Consider the following 18,307-nt stretch of genomic DNA (forward strand, 5'->3'; position numbering starts at 1 on the left):
GACCTTTTAATTTATTAGCTATGATCCCTTAGGCAATGTATCCAACCTCTCAGAATTCCATTTGCCTTCTCCTTAAAGTGTGTGTGGGGGGATGGGTAAGTGGCAAAGTACCATGTGCATCTTTGTAATTAAGAAGGATTACTCTTTCAGTCTGACACAATCAGAGAAGTTGCCTGAAATTAGTTATAAAACTCAGGTTTCCTTCCATGTAACTGAACTCTTCTAAAAGTATACACAGCCTGCAGGTTTTTCCAGATAAAAGCACGCCATTGATTGCCATTGAACTGATTCTTACTCCATTTCACCTAGAAATTGCTGTCTGTCTGACCGCCGCCTCAAGCTCAGCTTCACCAGGTCTGCGGGGACGTCAGGCAGGCTGGCCACCTCTTGGTAGGTTTGGATGGCCCTGCGCAGAACCTCATTGCTCCTCCTTTTCTCAGCCAAATCATCTTCACACTAGAGGGAGGGAGAAATGTCCCAGGACAAGCTGTATTTGCAGTTGCTCAAAATAGTTATGAAAAGTCGACTTTGGGACATGCTTTCAAAGTAATTCAAGACAAATTCAAATTTTCTTTTTGTCAAGGATTAAAAAAATAAAGGAAAGCAACATAGCATGTTATTTTAATAATATGAAGAAAAATTAGCTACTAAGCTACAGATGAGAAAGGCTATCATAAAAGCAAGACTAATATATGTGAGGGCTGATGGAATTTATATCCTGTCATACATCATTAATAGACAGAACTCCAGTCCACAGTTCCTGTTCTTTCACTAGGTTATTCCTGTGTTCATTCACTCCTTCAACAACTATATTCTGTTCTAGACAGGTGGCAGACAAATTGAACAAAACAGACAAAGCCCTTTTCTCATTTTGCTTCGTTCTAGAAGGGAAAGTCAATATACAAATAAAAGTATCCTGTGTCTTGTGGCCGTAAGTGCTGTGGATAAAAATAATGTAGGCTTCTGTGTACTGAGCGTGGGGTGGCAGGAAGGATGCTAGTGTAATCGGGATGACCAGAGATGACATGAAAGTAGTGAGGCACAAAAATACCTGGGAGAAGAACATTCCAGGCAGAGAGGACAGCAAGAGCAAGGGCCCTGAGGCAGAAGTGAGGAATAGAGGAAAGGCTGGTACGTTGAACGGGAGCCAGGAGGAGACTGATGGGGGGTGGGGCATCGGGTAATGAAGAGCCGAGTAAGCCACTGCCAATCCTACTACACTAACTCTACATGAGAAGGAAAGACACTGACGGTTTTTGACGTGATCTCCTGTATGAGTCGAAGGGACACTGGCAGTGATGTGAAGAATAGACAGAGGTGGGTAAAGGGAAAAGTAGAGATCCCAGTTAGGACATTCTGGCAGGAATCAAGACAAGGGGTGATGGCAACTTGGACTAGGGTGGCAGTAATGAGGTGGTAAGAGGTGGTCGGATTATAGGTACATTTTGAAAGTCAAAGCCAACAGACTTGCAGATGGTCTGAATGTAGAGTATAAGAGAAAGGGAGAGAGAAGTCAAGGATGAATTCAACATTTTTGGCTTGAGCAGTGACCAGTTGGAACTGTCATTCCTGAGAATGGGAAGCTAGAGCAGAAAGAAGCAGGTTTGTAGGGATATGGGATCAGGAGTTCAGTTTTGGACAAATTTAAGCTTCAATGTCTATTAGGTACCCAAGTGGAGATATGGATAGAAAGGTGCCTACATGTGTCTGGGGTTCAGGAGAGAGGTCAGAGTGAGAGAGACACTGGGGAATCATCGAGGATAGAGAGGGTACTTAGAGCTAAGAAGCTAGATGCAGCTGTGAGTGTAGACAGAGCAAAGAAGAGGTCCAAGAACTGAACTCTAAAGAGCTGCAAGATTTCAAGGTCATCAGAGGTCAGAAAGGACCAGGATAGGACCAGCAAAAAGGACGGAAGGAAGAGAGAAGAAAATAACAATTTAAAAAGTGGTATTCTGGAGGCCAAGTGACAAAAGGTATGGAGAGGGAGTGGTCAATTGTATCAAAAGTGGCTGTCAGGTTGAACAAGATGAGAACTGAAACTAGATCACTGGATTGGGGACAATGTGATGCCCCTGAGGGTCCCAGCAAGAGCATTTCCATGGGGCTGCTGGGGACCCGCAGCTGAGAGGCTCAAGAGAAAACAGGAGGGGAGGAGGTGAACACACCTCTTTCAAGGAGTTTCGGTGCAAAGGCGAGCAGAAAAATGGGCCAGTAATTGGAGGGTAATGTGGAGACAAGGGAGTGTTTTTTAACAATGGGAAATATTACACCATGTTTCTAAGCTGATGCAAAAGACCCAGGAAAGGGCGGAAATCTGATGATACAGGGGACACAAAATTTAGAATGACATCCTTCAGCAGGTGAGAGGGGATGGGAAAGGGACCAGAGCAGTTCATCCATGCTAACATCCACGAGAACAGGGACTGAAATACTAGAGGTAGGAAGAGAGGGGCGAACTGTAAAATGGTCATCAAAATCTCATCAGAGGGGGCTTCCCACATGCCGCGGAGTGGCTGGGCCCGTGAGCCATGGCCGTTGAGCGTTTGCGTCCAGAGCCTGTGCTCCGCAACGGGAGTGGCCACAACAGTAATCAGATTTAGTAGACTACAATTTGAAGCATACCATTTGAGGAAAAAACGATATAGATGCTAAAAGTAGCATGTGTAATTTTTTCTCAGAATATCCTATTTAACATGTTTACCTTGTTAAAACAAAGTGTGTGCTGTAGGCAGTATGTAGATGCCTGCAGAAACAAAGTCTAACTCCACAGCTTGAGGACACAGTAAGGAAACGATACATCCCTCCTCCACCCCAAAATGAAAAACTAACAAGAATCTAACTAACAAGCACAAATTGATAAAGTAAGATACCTGTGGGAAGCTTTTCATAAAATACCACATCAAAGAAAGAACTTGTTAACATGTACTGATAAGGGTAAGTTTCCCAAGATAATAAGGGCTGGAATTGAATCAGTGGTGACGGACAGTGGACAGTTTTATGATAAAGGAAAATTGACAGGATGAAAATCTCTAGATTAGAAAAGGGCAATTCACCTGTGCTTGATGGGGAAAAAAAAAAGCTTCAGAATATACAACAATCTGTTCATATCTGCAAATGGTCTCCAGAGTAGACTTATCTACCAGGAGAGAAAGTCCAATGTCAATATCCTGTATTGGTCATCCTGACTGCATGGACTTCTATACATTCATACGCTGGCTTTTCTGTTTAAGCATCAGTTTCTTGTGAGTTTGGCTATGGTGAGTTAACTCCCCCAAACATGGTCGTTCATAGATGATATCACAGAATGCCAGAGTCCTAGAGCTGAGAGAGCCCTTCTGAGACCACCTTGTTCACCTTCTTCATTTGGTAGCCTCGTCACGCTACCAAACAGATCCCGGAACTGGAGGGTCTCTTCAAGGTTAGTTCAAGGGCAAATGTCAACCGAGACATCATTCTCTATATAGAGGGGAATAAATATCTTAACTAAACTCAATCTGAAATGAGAGACAGATGATACAACTATATGCCTGGTTCCTTTCCCTCCTCCATCCTCAAGGTCCTTCATTTTAATGAAGTATAAACATTTTAGAACTTCCGGAAATGGAATTTTAACATGAGTGTTAAAATAGTACATAATTCTTCAAAGTCTCTTAAACAAAACTGATAGGCTTTGCTTTGAATATCAAAATTGATTGATATTGATTAGTTTAGCATCTGTAGATAAAGGATTTGCCCTGAAACTGAGCATTTGCTACAGGACATTAACATCAGAAAGACGTTTGTTGATTCAAATGAATTCCCCATCCAACCTTCCTATTTGTGGCAGGAAGATGCCTGAAGATGCCTGAGATGTGGTGTTTTCTGCCTGAGAGGCACTGATGGTTTGTGTAAGATAATAAAGTGAATTGAGCTCATAATTTTGTGTCTGATGTTCAAGGAATTTGGTCAAAATTGATTTTCACAGTAATCCAAAGAATAAGACACTATCAGTGCTACTTTTTTTTTCATGTATTTCATTATTTATTGGCTATGTTGGGTCTTCCTTGCTGCACGTGGGCTTTCTCTACTTGCTGCGAGCGGGGGCTACTCTTCGTTGCGGTGCACGGGCTTCTCATTGCGGTGGCTTCTCTTGTTGTGGAGCACGGGGTCTAGGGCATGCGGGCTTCAGTAGTTGTGGCTCACGGGCTCTAGAGCGCAGGCTCAGTAGTTGTTGCGCACGGACCTAGCTGCTCCATGGCATGTGGGATCTTCCCGGACCAGGGCTCGAATCCATGTGCCCTGCACTGGCAGGCGGATTCTCAACCACTGCGCTACCAGGGAAGCCCCAGTGCTACTTTAGAAATGATAGATACTGTAGTTTCTATTTAACTTAATGTTGCTGAATTTGAAAAATTTGTTGGGATATTCCAAAGTAATTGTTTAATCTGCTAACAAAGAACGGAAAAGTCATCACGTACTCCTCCTTACAAAATCCGTCTTCTGTTGAACTTTTATTTTTAAAACTCCTACAAATTTAAGCTTTCTTTTAAATTATTCTATTAAAATTTAATTTACCATGCTTAAATTTTGCATTAATATTGATAACACCTTGTAGCATAATAGTTTAGAGATAAAAAATATTGCTGAGGCATAAATCTCAAATTCTGACCGTAAATAAGGGTATAAATATAGCAAGTGCCACGTGCAAAGAGTATTGCATTTATTTAGACTTTGGAAACTGCAATTAACATCACATATAAAGAAAAATTCTAAAGCATTAACCATTTTTGCCACGATGAGCATTTGGCCCAATCATTATTTTTTCGAGTTAATATGGTTTTCCTTAATCAAATGACTGCCGGGACTAGTGGCAAAGCACATCACTTATTTGAATAGGCACCATCTTTCGGTAATAAATATATTCTCTCTTGCTTAATAGCAATACAATTTAGCAATTTTGGAGGATTACTGACCAAATTAATTTATAGAAATGATACATTTGCTGTCTGCTAAACCTAGTCTGTATTGCACCATGGATAAAAGGAACTTCTTTGCATTAAATTTTCACAAATTTAATTTATTAAAACTGAATTAATACAAATTTAATTAATAAGTTTTTAAGGGGGAGATAGGAAGAATTTGAGCATCTGGACTTCAAGTGGTTGCCACCTTTAGTTCAGAGCAAAGCACACTCGTTTTATCTCCAGATGCGTTAGTTTCCGTGTGAGTGTCACCCACAAGTGACGGCATTGCCCCCTCCAAAGGGGTGTTGTCAGCTTCTCCTGGGTCTGGAAAATTTCTGCAGCTCTGCATCTGCCATTTCCCAGCAGGGCTGACAGTCTCATCCCCCCAGGCAGGGCTGGAGGAGCTTTACTGCCTGACATTTGTACATCATCCCTGGCTTTTACCCAGAGTTCCAGACTACATATCTCCGACCATCTATCTGACACGTGCAGTTGCGTCTCTAATAGGCATCACAAACTTCACAGGACCAAATGCGAATGCTTGATTCTGTACCTCCCCAAACCTGTTCCTCCACCAGTCTTCCTGGTCAGAACCTGGCACTATCCTTTCCTTAGATGGCTTAACCAAAAACCTTTAAATTGGGAATTCCCTGGCAGTCCAGTGGTTAGGACTCTGCACTTCCACTGCAGGGGGCCTGGTTTCCATCCTTGGTCTGGAACCCAGCAAGCCACACGGAGAGGAAAATCCAAAGTCACCCTCGAGTCTTCTCTCTGACCCTTACATCTAATCCATCATCAAGACCTCTCAGCTCTGCCCTTGTCCACTGCTCCATCTCCATGGCCACGACCACAGTCTGAGCCAGCGCTTCTCGAGGGCACCTGCAATTGTCTCCTATTCGTCTGGCTTCTACTTGTGCCACCAGAATCCATTCTCCACCAAGCAACCAAAGTGATCGTTATTTAAAAAACCCACCAGGGCTCCCCTGGAGGCACAGTGGTTGAGAGTCCGCCTGCCGATGCAGGGGACACGGGTTTGTGCCCCGGTCCGGGAAGATCCCACATGCCGCAGAGTGGCTGGGCCCGTGAGCCATGGTCGCTGAGCCTGCGCGTCCAGAGCCTGTGCTCCGCAACGGGAGAGGCCACAACAGTGAGAGGCCCGTGTAACGCAAAAAACAAAAACAAACAAAAAAAGAACCAGACAGGCACACCCACGCACAAACCCTCCAAGGGCCCCCAGCGCACAGAGAATACAACCTGAGAGGCCCTGGTCCCGCCTGCCCGTGTCACCTCCCTCAGCACGCCCCTGTTCCTGTCCTTCCAATCAAGCCAAGGCTGATTCCCGGCATCACGGCCTTTGCCCCCCTTCTTCCCTCTGCCTGGACAGCTCCTTCCTCGACCTTGACATGTTTCAGCCACTTGTCACCTCCCTAGGGAGGCCTTTGCTGATCACCTTATTATCGTAAGTGTTGCTGTGTCACTCTCAATCACACCACCTACAAACAAAAAATCATAATAACATGTTCTTTATTCCATGACCTTCTTTTCTCTATGGCAGTACTATCATATAAGATGTTCTAATACATTTGTTTTTAACCCTTCTAATATTCTTTAAATATATATTTATTTATAAAGACTATCAGGGGTTTGCTCAAACATCACCTTCTCGGTGAGATATTTTCTTTCCACCCTATCCAAAATTTCAACCCCCTCACACATCCTATGGCTGTGCTCTTCTTTATTTTTGTCTCCTGACAAAGTATCCAGTAGCAAGCAAGAGACTTCCTTCTATGTCTCATGCACTGTCTTCTCCATTACAATGAAAACACCACGTGCTTTGTTGATGGCTGTGCCTGCAATGCCTAGAATAGGCCTGCCACAGAGCGGCCTTTCACTACAAAAAACTTGAGTAAGAAACTTTTAAAATATCTTCCATTGGAATATAAGCTCCACAAGGACACAGACCTCGAGAGTGTTCTTCATGATAAATCCCAGGACCTAAAACAGAATGTGGCCCACGGAGGGTTTCCCAGCTACAGAAGAACGTGGAAAAGCTTCATGAATTGAGGAGCTGGAAGATGGAGAAAGTCCAATAAGAAAGGAGAAGGTAGTGGTTGAGAATCCGCCTGCCAATGCGGGGGACACGGGTTCGAGCCCTGGTCCGGGAAGATCCCACATGCCACGGAGCAACTAAGCCCGTGCGCCACAACTACTGAGCCTGCGCTCTAGAGCCCAAGAGCCACAACTACTAAAGCCCTCGAGCCTAGAGCCCGTGCTCCACAACAAGAGAAGCCACTGCAATGAGAAGCCCGCACAACCCAACGAACACCTAATGCAGCCAGATGTAAATAAATTAATTAATTTAAATAAAAAAAGGAAGAAAGGAGAAGGCGCGGAAGGCGCTGGGGAGAAGGTAAGGGGTAAGAAATGAGTCAGCTGACAGAAACTACACAGAGAACAAAGTCCATCCTACTTTATATTTTAAAAGTCTTTTCTAAGCACACTTTGCAACCTCTAGTGATAAAATGAGGTTCTTAAACCTCTAAGAAGGCTGAAGTAAAAACCAGGTGGTGGGTCTAAAGGGAACAAACGTGAGGGTGATGGGAAATCAGTGACTAAAGTGTTATTCTTTACTTTCTTTTCAAAACCGGAGAGAAGCCAGATGGAGGGGGAGCAAAAAATGTTACTAAATTCATGATACAAAATAGCAATAATTAATTGTCTTATTTAAAACTGTATTTCTTGCTTGAATTTATGTATATGCATGAGAAACTGATTCTCTATACAAGTTAGAAAGGAAAAATAAAATGCAAATACTGGGTTTGAAAATCCAATTATACAGAGCATAAGGACATCAAAACCGTGTCCTAAGTAGCAAGGTTTCAGCATACCTTTGCTTTCCCATATCGCGCTCCTGGACTCTGAGGGTACTTCTGAACCAGTTCTTCAAACGCATGCACTGCTTCCTCAATTTTTCCCTGTTAGGAAGAGGCAATTATATACATACAATAAATCCAAATGCATAATGTTATTCAATATAGTCATTTAATATTCACCAAGTAATTTTGTCAAAATTCCCTGGACTCCTTTCTTAGTTTAAGACAATTTTATCCTAAGATTCTAAATAATTAACTGCATTATGACAAACAAAAAACTAGAAATGAACATAAATACACTTTATTTTTTAAAAGGCAGACACCTGGCAAATGATGTACTAGAAATTGCACACACTACTATATATAAGATAGATAACTAATAAGAACCTGCTGTATAGCACAGGGAACTCTACTCAATACTCTGTAATAGCCTCCATGGGAAAAGAATCTGAAAAGAAAAGAGTGGATACGTGTATATGTAGAGCTGATTCACTTCACTGTGCACCTGAAACTAACACAACATTGCAAATCAACTCTACTCCAATGAAAATTAAAAAAAGAAAAACAGGGCTTCTTCCCTGGTGGCGCAGTGGTTGAGAGTCCGCCTGCCGATGCAGGGGATGCGGGTTCGTGCCCCGGTCCGGGAGGATCCCACATGCTGCGGGGCGGCTGGGCCCGTGAGCCATGGCCGCTGAGCCTGCGCGTCCGGAGCCTGTGCTCCGCAACGGGAGAGGCCACAACAGTGAGAGGTCCGCGTACCGCAAAAAAAAAAAAAAAGAAAAGAAAAGAAATTGCATTTTCTCTATATATGTACAGTTCCCACATGCACTCTTAAAAAAGTTTAGGATTTCAGTTGGGGGAAGCATACTGCTAGCAGCTAGAATGCCTGGGGTCTGCAATGAGAAGGGCACTGTCGGCAGGCAATAAGCACGCAGGATGACAGGGCCACTTGGCCGCCGATGTTGTCACCCGTTGAACATGAGGGTTGATGTGGCTCACCGGGTTGCTGGGGCACCCCACTGCTTCCTTGTCATGTGACCCCCCCCTCCCCGCAAAGCCCACGCGGGCCCTTAAGAAGCTGGTCCAAGCAGCTGTGGTATGTCTCTGACCACCACTGTGCAGGCGGAAATGCGGGATGTGTAACAGGTAAGCTTGCTGAGGGTCTTGGCATGGGGGTGAGGCACCCTCTCCCCTTCGCAGTCCATCCACAAGGAGAAACACACATCCCCTGGTGTCTAATGGAAGGCAGCAGGTCAGAATATTGGAACCGTGCGATGGAGATGGATTTTCTGAGTTGAACTTTACCACCACTTCAGCTGCCTATCAATCCGTAAATCCATTCATTCCATGCTTAAATGCAAGCTCACTGTGGTTTGTACGTTGTCACCCTCACTGAGTGAGTTTTCACAGCAACAGAGTTTACGCCTCAAACGTGGCTGGGCTCAGCAAACCATACATTACTACCTGATCATTATTGATACCTACTTCTCCACAACTTGACTAAATAGAGCCAGGCAATATCCATATTTTAAAGTTCCTTAAAATCATGGAAGAAGGAGGTTTCTTATTCCCTGTTACATGCCCATCAGTGGCGCTGAGGGTCTGGGAGACAGTATATGCACAGAGGAGTGGTCATGAGTGCAGGTTCCAGAGCCAGAGCGACTGGCTAGACCCTGGGCTCCACCACTTAGGAGGCGTGTGACTCCTGGCAACTTACTTAGGACTTTGCCTTATATGCCTCATCTGTGACACGGGTACAATGAGGGTACTTGATCACTTTGTCGGGCTGCTGTGAAGGTCAAATCTGATAACATATATAAAATGCTTATAGCCGCTGCAGAGAGCATGGAAAGCAATGAAAAATGGTAGCTATTATGATTCTTACTATCGTAGCGTGGGGAGGATGTGTGAGCCCACATGAGACAATAAAGCGTGCCTCAGGTAATCTCTTATCTGACAGACAGGTTAATGCAAAGAGAATGAGGACTGGAAGGCTGAGATAAATCAAGTCAGGAACATATTCTCTAAGTTGTATTTGTTGTCAGAAATCATTGTATCGCTATTTAAAATATGCTGTGTCTCTCACGATATTAATTTTTTTAAAGGCTTTATTTTTTTAGAGCAGTTTTAGGTTTGCAGCAAAATTGAGAGGAAAGTATAGAGATTTCTCACGCACCTCCTACCCCTACACGTGCACGGCCTCCCCCCATAACCAACATCGCTCAGCACAGTGGTACATTTGTTACGATTGATGAACCTACAATGACACACTGAGATCACCCAGAGCCCATAGTTTACGTTAGGGTTCACTCTTGGTGTACATTCTGGGGGTTTGGACAAATGTATAATGACATGTATCCACTGTCTCCATAGTTTTGCATTTTCCAGAAAGTCATATGGTTGGAATCATACAGTATGTAGCCTATTCAGATTGGTTTCTTTCACTTAGTAATACGAATTTAAGCTTCCTCCCTATCTTTTCATGGCTTGAGAGATCATTTCTGTTCAGTGCTGAATCAGATTTCATTGTCTAGATGTATCCATCCATTCATTTACTGAAGGACATCTTGGTTGCTTTCAGGTTTTGGCAATTATGAAAGCTGCTATGAACATCCATGTGCAGGTTTTTGTGAGAACCTAAGTTTTCAACTCCTTTGGGTAAATACCAAGGAGCAAGATTTCTAGACTGTATGCTACGAGTATGCTTAGTTTTGTAAGAAACCCACCAAACTGTCTTCCGAAGCGGCTGTACTACTGTGTCTCCCACCAGCAGTGAGTGAGATTCCGAAGCTCCACATACTCATAAGCATTTGGTGGTGTCAGTGTTCCAGATTTTGGGCTTTCTAATAGGTGTGTAGTGATATCAATTTTGTTTTAAATTGCATTTCATAACATATGAGGTGGAGCATCTTTTCATATGCTTATCTGCCACCTGAATATCTTCTTGGGTGAGTTGTCTTTTAAGGTCTTTGGCCCATTTTTAAATTGGGTTGTTTTTCTTATTATTGAATTTTATGAGTTTTTTTGTATATTTTGGATAACAGTTTCTAAAACCACCATTTTATTTCTTCCATGAGTGATTGTAAGGGATGAAGAATTCATGTTAAATATCCTTCTCCGTGTGACTTCTTCTAACTAACCTGTGTGAGTTTCCTGAGGCTGCTGTAACAAATGACCACAAACTTTGTGGCTTGAGAGAACAGAAATTCATTCGCTCATGGTTCCGGAGAGCAGAAGTCCAAAATCAGTTTCACTGGGGCTGAAATCGAGATGTGGGCAGGGCCGTTCTTTCTCCAGAGGCTCTAGGGGAGAATCTGCGACAGCATTTCCTGACATCACCTCAATCACCGCTTTGTCTTCACGTTGCCTTCTCCTGTGTGTGCCTTCTCCTGTTTCGTCTGTATCAGATTTCCCTCTGCCTCTCTCTTATATGGAAACATGTGATTGAATTTTGGGCCCAACTGGATAACCCAGGATAATCCCCCATCTCAAGACCCTTAACTTAATCATATCTGCAAAGACCCTTTCTCCAAACACGGTAACATGTACAGGTTCCAGGGATTAGGACACAGAATATCTTTGGACGGATTACTTTTCGCCTATCACATGACTTACACAACTTAAATCGCAAATATTGAGGCTATTTTTGTGAAAATCATGCTAAATGCACCATTTCCAGATTTAAACCATAGGATTAACAATATTCATAACAACTCCGCGAAAGTATTTTTTCCAGCTTAACACTCCCTTAGTTGGCCATCAAGGTTATAAAAATAATGGAATACATTGGCTCTGTCCTAGGCATCCTTTGGATCCCTTAACACACATGCTCTATGCCTTTCCTAAGGGACCATCAGTCCTGCCCTCACCTCAGCTGTTTGGCAAAGTTAATGTGTTTGCTTTTAGTCTGAAAAAACTTTCCCTTCCCCAGGTTCTTGCTGGAGAATATAGCTCCAGATACTATTACACAATTCTTCTTAAAAAACTCAACCCAGGATAGAGTGCTCACGAAGAACTGCCTGAAAATCATCTGTTCTTCAACACAGCTTACATTTTATCCTAGGACCAAGACAGTTCACTGGAGAAACATGTACTTGCCTCACCCCCCGCCACCCCCGGCTCCTGTTCTGGCATGAGGTCAGCGGGTGCGCTGAAGGACACTAAGACACACCCCATGGAGGTCACGTAGAACCCGCGCGCGAGACATTAGGGAGGAGGCTGTGCCATCCATCACTAGGCCCTTTATGAAGATCTATGGCATAAGGTTCCTCTCTGGACTTGGTGCAGAACAGCTGTTCTGAGGACTACTATCCGTCTGACAGTGTGATCTACACCCCTTCCTTGCTCTGCCCGCAGTTTACTTCTTTCCCAGCCCCGTTTAAAGCCTGTGGTGTGAACTTTCGTGTGTCGCACTTACTCTGACTTTATAAAGTTTTCCCTTCTTTCTCTCTTTTTCTCCACTTATAATACAATAATAAAAACGAATTCCAACAAATGAACAAGTATTTCAGTGTATCATTTCAAATCCTTCTTCTGGGGCATAAGGAGGAGTTTTAAGCAATAAATATTATTTTAAAAAATTGATGATTGGGCTTCCCTGGTGGCGAAGTGGTAGAGAGTCCGTCTGCTGATGCAGGGGACACGGGTTCGTGCCCTGGTCTGGGAAGATCCCACATGTCGCGGAGCGGCTGGGCCCGTGAGCCATGGCCTCTGGGCCTGCGTGTCCGGAGCCTGTGCTCCGCAACGGGAGAGGCCCACGTATCGCAAAAAATAAAATAAAAAAAATTGATGATTAAAATATGATCCATGCATTTTTGCAGGAAAACTAAAGTGACCTCGTACTTTCATGTCACACAGTTTCTGAAACATGGGTGTGGCCTGAGACCAGGCCTCCTCTGACCAATGCTGCCTTATGGCTGTAGCAATCCCAGTAGTCGGCTGCATTATTTGAAACTACCAGCTATAAAAACAACCCTAAAAAATTTAATTACACTGATGACTCAGTCAATAACATGGCTCCCTGCTGTTTCAGAAGCAAGAATTGCCTCTGTGGGCCCTTCTTCCTCCTTTATTTACCCTGTTATAGATCCACGGTGCTCCTTGAAGAAAGCATCAAAATTTCTCCAGATAAGCGAGAACTGGAGAATACCCCATGGATTGTTCCAGCATTTTTATGCTTCACTGACTTATCTGCCCCTTGACAACTGAGCCCTTCTCTACTATTCATTATAATTACATAAAAATCCTTCTCTAAAGCTGTTCGTTTGTTCTTTATCCCTAAAGTCACCTGTGAAATAGGCATCCATTTTCATCAAGGGCATGTAGCACAGAGAAAGTGGAGAATGCCAAACAAGGTGATAGAAAGAGAAGATTCCTGCTTCGTTTCTATTAAGAAATGCAAATTTTCATCAAATAGTAGATGGCTGCATTTTATAAAGTCAAACAAGACAGACACAGAAATCATTCGATGTTAATTTAGTGAACAAAGACTTTGCTGCAACATTCTTTGGAGTTACTACCTTTGTATCAGCTGCTGACCAGGGTGAGCCAGGCTTTGGTTTGGGAACCGTGCCTAATGCTAGTTACAGACGTCGCCATGCTTGTTGGGACTTTTCCAGTAAATATGGGGGGAAGCACATTCTCGTCCCACTTCAGTGCCTAACTCGGGTGTTTTTATTGTTGTCGCTTACCTATGACAGTCCCCTTATTCCTTTTTTTTTTTCAGCTAATGTCTACTGATTAAAAACCACATTACAGGAAAACTAATGAGTATTAGTTTAAAATGCAAGTATAAATTCAAGTACAGAGTAGAGAGAGAAATTTTCATGAGAAACAACTACAGGCAGACCTCAGAGATGTTGCAAGTTTGGGTCCAGACCACCACGATAAAGCGAATACCACAACAGAGTGAGTCACATGAATGTCTTGGTTTCCAGTGCATATAAAAGTTATGTTTACATTATATTGTAGTCTATTAAGTGTGCAAGAGCGTTATGTTTAGAAAAACAATGCACATCCCTTATTTAAAAATACTTTATTGCTAAAAAATGCTAATCATCATCTGAGCCTCCAGCGAGTCCTAATCTTTTTGCTGGTGGAGGGCTTGAAATTATTTCGAGAATTACCAAAATGTGACAGAGAGACCCGAAGCGCGCAAATGCTGCTGGAAAAATGGCACCGGTAGACTTGTTTGATACAGGGCTGCCACAAACCCTCCATTTGTAAAGAACCCAGTATCCATGAAGCACAATAAAATGAGGTGCATCTGTAGATGATTCAGTGAAGGTGTCATTAGATACATTATAACAAATATTTGGCCCAATCATTACATGAGTGTGATGGAGTTAAGAGAACAGATAACTTCAATCTAGGGTTAACTGACTTTCCAAAAACTGTAATATCCAGAAACACACGCAAATAGTATTTCAAATTAACTGATGACAAAGCAAAACTTCAGTCACCCTGGAAACTGGAGGTGCGTGAGGTTAACCCCAAGTGAGAAGAATCTTAAATCTAACATCATTTCACCTTAACAGTAACTGTCCTAAGAGCATTGGACTAACCTATGTTTTCTTTTTGCATCGCGTTGCTTTAAAATGAAAACCCCTACTTGTATGGTACTTGACAGCACTGATGCTTCTTTTTTAATCTCTTATCTCATTGGAAAAGACCAAGTAGGAAGTAGGAAGAGCATGTATTAGTCTCTTTTTTTAAAATAAGGAAACGGAGGCTCAGAATGACTAAGTGAGCTGCCCAAAGCCACCAAAGTAGACAGTGATGGGAGGGGCTGACACCCAAGTCGGCTGGCCTGCCGGTAAAGTTCTATTTCTATGTGGCCATTATAGCTGCCGTTTTTCTTTTCATTTGATTCACTTCACATGGAATGCTGACGTGCCTGGGGGAAAATCCACTCTATTCAAAGGTTGTTTCTCTTACAGTTTTTTAAAAAAACAAATCAAGAGTAATGGCTGAGTTTATTTAACAAAGAAACCATCGGGTGTTCCTGCGAAAAGCAAAACCACCTACCCGTTTGCGGAGTTTCTCTGCAGCATCGAGTTCAGCTTTAATAGTCTTATCAAATTTATTTAATAGTTTAGGCTTCTTTTTCTTCACTGAAAGAAAAAAAGAGGTTTTAAATTTTTATTTTATGTTTTTGTCTAGAAATAGTTCTTGAGAATAGTGATTTACGAAAGTAGTAAGAAACCTAGCGTTGGTCCTGAGCCTATAACTGGAGAACCAAGCACAGTCCTGGCTCAGCTCCCCATACGGCTCTCCCAACCCCCAGGATGACCCAGTCCGTAACTGCCAAACCACAGGGAAGCGGTCAGGGCCCTTTTTCTCAGATGCTCGAAGGTGTTCTTGGGAGACTGGGTGCATTCTGGTATCCTGAAACTCTCAGGATAGTGACCTAATTTCTGGAATGAAAATGGTAGGTATGATTTCTAAACTCTTAGGATCAACTCCTTGGCTAAGCCCAAAAGGCTGCTTACAACTATCTCTGAACACACCCACAGTGTTTCCCGATCAGATAAAAGTAGGCAATTACTCTCAAGGGAGCAGGATTTCTTAGTCTAGGACTCAAGACCCTTCCATTGCATCCTGGACCTAAATTCCAGCATATTCCATACTCGAGCCAGATGGGACCACCCCTCACTCCCCAAATAAGCTTTCTGCCATTTCTGAGGCTATCTTCTCCAAGTAAAATGGCTTATTCCTTGTCAGTTGAAAATACGCCCCCCTCCTTCAACGACCAGCTGAAAACCCCACTCACTCCACATATCACTCACAGAAGTGCTCTGTTTTCTCTATCATACAACTGAAATCCTCAGCACCATGCTTATGTCTTTTTGTGTGTGTGTGTGTGGTTCTTCCCCCTATTATATGGGACTTTTATGTACTTATCCTGGTCCCTTTTCAAACCGTAAGCCCCTGCAGAGTGGCACCGTGTCTTTGACGCAACCTGAATTTCCTCCTGCTGACTCAGCCTGAAGTCATGACCAGCAGGGGAGGGTTGGGGCCTTCCGGGTGGACCCAGAGCAAATAATCCCATCTCCGGGCTCAGAGCATGACCAGGTGTGACCCTGAAAGGTAAGCCGGATGTTCCAGGTAGAGAGAAATGACAACAGTCAGAGGAGAACTTCCTTAATGCTCTGACATTAAACCAACACATTCAGTTCCTTGTGCTCTGTCCCAGGTGCAGGAGGAGGGGTTCTCCCTCCTAAGGTCACTCCCCGCCCTGCCCCACAGGCCCGCATTCTGCTGCCTCCGTAGGCCTCCTCACTCTGGCTTTCCTCTGAGCCCCTGTCCACGTTTCATAGCGCTGAAGTCTCCACCATCCTAAAGCCAGCAAACCAACCAACCAGGACGAACCTCAGCCTCCCCACCCCCACTCCCCATCCTCTCCCCCCCTCACCACGGAGGCAAAAGCGAGTCATCCACAAGGAAGGAGCCTCAGTGGTTAAGAGTCAGATGGTAGGGGCCTGAGTCCCAGCTCTGTCCTGTCCCAGATCTGTGACCTAAGCCAAGCTGGTGGTAGACTTTCCCGACTCTCACTTCCCTAATCTATAACATGGGGTAGCGTTCTTGAGAATTAAATAATATTGCATGTGGGCAACTAGCACAGTGATCAACATACAGTAAGTGCTCTGTATCTGAGAGTTAATAATCCGTATGGCCATCTCTGCAAGTCCCCCTGTTCCTTTTTCTCCCATCCAACCTGGCCACCCTGCAGCACCGGACACGGCGGACTCCTCCCTCCTTCCTGAAAGGGTCCCTCGCCTTGACTTCTGTGCTGCCCGCTCTCCTGGCTTTCCTCCTGTCCCCGCAGCATGCTGTGCTCATCAGGGTCAGTCTTCAGCCTCTAAAGGGCTTCCACGGTTTAATTTCCAAACTGAGCTCCATGTTAACTAGTTACTTTTCTCCTGAAATACAAAAATCATAAATCCAAGTGCCTATGGGCACAGAGGCTTCAAGCTCAGATCCAAAGTGAAATTCGCTACTGCTCACAAATCTGTTCTGTCTCAGATTTGCCCTATTTCAGAGGATGGCGCTGTAGTCCTGTTTCCAAATAACAAACCTGGTCAGTCTGTGACCGGAGTAAAGAAGAAGGAACATGAGGAATTATCCGAAGACTGAAAGTAATCGCTACTATTTTTTTTAGCACTCACTGTGTGCCGGTCTCCAGGCCATATCTCCTTTTATTCTCTCAATCTCTTGGACATGGGGAACTTAACTTCACAGATGTGGCCACTGAGGTTTCAAAGGGGTCAGTCCCTTGACACCTCCCCTATGGCTGTTAGCATGGCTGATGCCATCTTGGGCCTGACAGTTCCTCCTGTCCTTCCATTGACACTACCCAGGACTGTACTGTGCCGTGAATCACTTCTCTGTTGTCAGGGGCTTTAGAGTTAATAGATATTGTTCCATCATCATTAGGACCAGGTGGCCTCTATGCTCTGTTGGTCTCCAAACAATGATGAAGACCTTTGCTGGCGTATTCCGGGCGCCCACAAGACTAGCTACCCACTCATAAATCTTGACTTAGGAATACACGCCGTATTTCCAAGCACCCCATACCCCAGGTTAACTATCAAATTGTCCCAGTGGCTATAGCCTCTGCGAATGCTTCCAGATCATTTTCTGCCCAATCCCACCCTGTGAGTAAGTTACCCTGTAATAAGTTGATCCACTGATTACACGGGGCTTCCTGCCTCGTTGTTCGGTCTCAAGATGCCTTCTCAGTTCAGTGGGCACTTTTTGTTCCGTCCGTCCTCCGACACCTCCCCTCTCCCATCTACATTTCCCACCTGAATGGCTTCCAAAAACAGGGAAGTTTCCTAAGTATCTTAGCCTCCTGCCTCTCCCCACAGGGGAGCTGGTGTGACTTATCTGATCACTGAGTTAGGGGGAAGCAACAAGCTTGTGTAGCTCAGTCCCACCCCTTCCCTTCCCCCAGGATGTGTACCACTAATGCGCTGAGCGATGCCACATCCTGTAGGGAGGGGTCCCCACCCACATGGCGGAACTAGGGTTGCTCTCCACAGCCTGGAGTGGGCGGGTATGTCCAATTCTTGGGTTCAAGATTACGAAACCTATTATTCCTGCTCATTTAAGTCCCATTCTTCAATTCGACTTTTATCAGTAATGAAGCTGACACTTTGATCACTTTTTTCATTTCATTCTTTGTATATAATATAGTTTCAATGTTTGTTGGAGTAGAGTTGATTTACAATGTTGTGTTAGTTTCAGGTGTAGAGCAAAGTGAATTGGTGATACATATACATATATCCATTCTTTTTTTAGATTCTTTTCCCACATAGGCCATTACAGAGTATTGAGTAGAGTTCCCTGTGCCAAACAGTAGGTTCTTATTAGTTATCTATTTTATATATAGCAGTGTGTATGTGTCAATCCCAATCTCCCAATTTATCCCTTCCCCCCTTCCCCCTTGGTAACCATAAGTTTGTTTTCTACCTCTGTGACTCTACTTCT

The 18,307-nt window shown here is 43.9% G+C and overlaps 1 protein-coding gene across 9 annotated transcripts in view; it reads right to left on the reverse strand.

Annotated features, from left to right (window-relative positions):
- Positions 1 to 18,307, reverse strand: part of ASPH (aspartate beta-hydroxylase) — a 262,524-nt gene that overhangs the window by 104,999 nt on the left and 139,218 nt on the right. For all 9 annotated transcript variants that reach the window (XR_003002936.1, XR_003002933.1, XR_003002935.1 and 6 more), the window contains exons 15-17: positions 14,843 to 14,928; positions 7,832 to 7,918; positions 306 to 456 (exon numbers count right to left, since the gene is read on the reverse strand). Coding sequence is in view for 2 of the 9 variants with exons in the window: in XM_024742547.1 (XP_024598315.1) it covers positions 306 to 456; positions 7,832 to 7,918; positions 14,843 to 14,928 (324 nt within the window). In the remaining 7 variants the exon portion in view is untranslated. The remainder of the gene's footprint in view (positions 1 to 305; positions 457 to 7,831; positions 7,919 to 14,842; positions 14,929 to 18,307) is intronic.

This window comes from Neophocaena asiaeorientalis, unplaced genomic scaffold (assembly GCF_003031525.2).
Source record: "Neophocaena asiaeorientalis asiaeorientalis breed wild unplaced genomic scaffold, Neophocaena_asiaeorientalis_V1.1 scaffold226, whole genome shotgun sequence".
NCBI lineage: Eukaryota > Metazoa > Chordata > Mammalia > Artiodactyla > Phocoenidae > Neophocaena > Neophocaena asiaeorientalis.